Source organism: Rhagoletis zephyria, unplaced genomic scaffold, assembly GCF_001687245.7.
Source record: "Rhagoletis zephyria isolate East Lansing unplaced genomic scaffold, Rhagoletis_zephyria_1.1 Rzeph_scaffold_12364, whole genome shotgun sequence".
NCBI classification, from domain to species: Eukaryota; Metazoa; Arthropoda; class Insecta; order Diptera; family Tephritidae; genus Rhagoletis; species Rhagoletis zephyria.
Genome location: NW_016169438.1, coordinates 6,290 through 8,439, shown reverse-complemented (window position 1 = coordinate 8,439; position 2,150 = coordinate 6,290). Strand labels below are relative to the sequence as shown.

Below are 2,150 nucleotides of genomic sequence, written 5' to 3'. Positions count from 1 at the left end.
CTCACACGTGAATTCTTCCGAACATCTTATATTTGCTTGCTCCATGAAGTGCGTCTTGAGCCATATCTTGCAGGTAGATAGTGGTATGACCACCGCATGAGAAGAGTTGTCGTCAAACAGGGTGGTTTCCTTTTTATATATAATTGTGGCCTGGCATGCTCATAATGTGGGTAGTAGACTTTGTAGCTAAATCATTAAGAACTTTCCTAGTAGGAAATTCCTACATTCTTTCGCAGTTATTGACGATGTTTCACAGCAAACCAATGACTTAATAGCTGCTTGGCTATCGGAGTATAAAGTAACTGAAGGCCAATCAACCAATCAAAAAAGGTACTAGGGCAAAAGAGAAGGTAGGCCCCTGTTGCTTACTTTCGCTACAATTATTACGAGTTATCCCTTCTTATTATCTACGTTCTTTGGTATCACAATAGGCTCGATATGATCAACAGCAGCCATTTAGGTTGGCTTATTTAACTTGGATTCACCAATGGTATTTGAACAAAAAAAAAATCGATATCATCCTCTAAAATTAAAACTCAACGTTGCTAATCAAACGTTTTGTTGTAAACATTTATGGCTACTATGTGTCATATGCGCCACCCATTGGAACACATAACCAATATGGGAATTCGTACTGCCATTAGACGAATGAGTACTATGTGATAGCCGCAATCGCACAAGTATCAAATTCATAATTGTTGGCGAACTGCAAGCAGTCCAATAACAATTTGCTGTGGTAAATGCATGTGAATGAGGTAATGCGTTGACAAAGTGGTTAAAGATAAATATATTTCCGCATTTGCATGGGTGAAGAGAGCAATTTTTAAACGAAATATATCATAATAGATATAAAGGAAATTGTTTTTGTGTGGATAAGAGTATTTTTCGAATTTATTGCATTTTTAAGAAGCAACATTTTACTTTAATCGAATTTTGTTTTATTTTTTTTTAGATGGTTTTGCCACTTCGACGATGACAACTATGTCAATGTGCCACGTCTGGTCAAGCTATTGGACGAGTATAGCCCGTCAGTGGATTGGTACTTGGGCAAGCCAAGCATTTTTTCACCGCTAGAAATACATCTTGAAAGTGTAAGTATTGCGTGAGATGTAAAAATACAAAAATAAATTTTTATGTAAATATTTTCTGCCACTTCCACCAAAGTATCCTACAACGTCACAGAAAAATAGAACCCCCAGCGAAAAGATATCCTTCTGGTTTGCCACTGGCGGTGCTGGTTTTTGTTTGAGTCGCGCGCTTACCATGAAAATGTTGCCAATTGCCGGTGGTGGGAAATTCATTAGTATTGGCCGCAAAATACGTTTCCCAGATGATGTTACCATGGGCTTTATAATTGGTGAGTTTGTGATTGCTTCGCCTTCATATAGTCTTTTCTAACTAAATATTTTTGTTTTTATTTTTCACATTATTTCAGAACACTTGCTCAAGGTGCCACTGCGCATTGTTGAGAACTTCCATTCGCATTTGGAGCCCATGGAACACATACGTCCAGACACTTTCCCGGATCAAGTGTCCTTCAGTTATGCGCATATGCGAAATCAATGGAATGTCATTAAAGTGGATGGCTTCGATTTGGCAAAGGATCCGAAGCGTTTCTACTCGCTGCACTGCAAACTGTTTCCTTATTTTAGCTTTTGTCCACCAAGATGATAAATTCGCTGTATGTTTTTATTAAACAAAAAAAAAAATAAAAAATTTGTGTGCGAGCGCATTTTCTGTTAAATATTAATATAACTATTATTTAAATTTATAAAGTAAAAAAGTCTCCAGCATGATTGAGCTGGCATAAAAGTTTTGTAACTAAAACTCAAAGCTGTGATGTAGTTTAAGATGTAAAAAAAGTTTATAATTGTAGAAAAGAGAAAATGAAAAAATAAATAAATCGTGTGCAAAATTAAAAAAATTATTCACAAAAAAATAACTAAACTAAAATAAGATTATATATAAAACTAATTAAAAAAAAACACTTTTTTTTTACAAAACTTCTGTTATATGAATCACAATATGTTGCAATAGTACATTTTAGTATTTTCTTTAAAAAAGTATTTGCTTTAACGCACTACTAGTGCTACTTTTTTATTAACCTATGTATGTAAACAAAAAAAAATGGTTCTCGATAATGTTGGACC

At 34.6% G+C, this 2,150-nt stretch overlaps 1 protein-coding gene across 1 annotated transcript; it reads left to right on the top strand.

Moving 5' to 3' along the window:
• Positions 1 to 236: 236 nt before the first annotated feature.
• LOC108377593 (fringe glycosyltransferase-like) lies at positions 237 to 1,926 on the top strand (the record flags this gene model as incomplete). Its single annotated transcript, XM_017633866.1, has 4 exons — positions 237 to 330; positions 953 to 1,091; positions 1,165 to 1,357; positions 1,436 to 1,926. Coding segments are annotated over 4 exons (662 nt in total), but the record flags the coding sequence as incomplete, so codon positions are not given.
• Between the last annotated feature and the right edge of the window lie 224 nt (positions 1,927 to 2,150).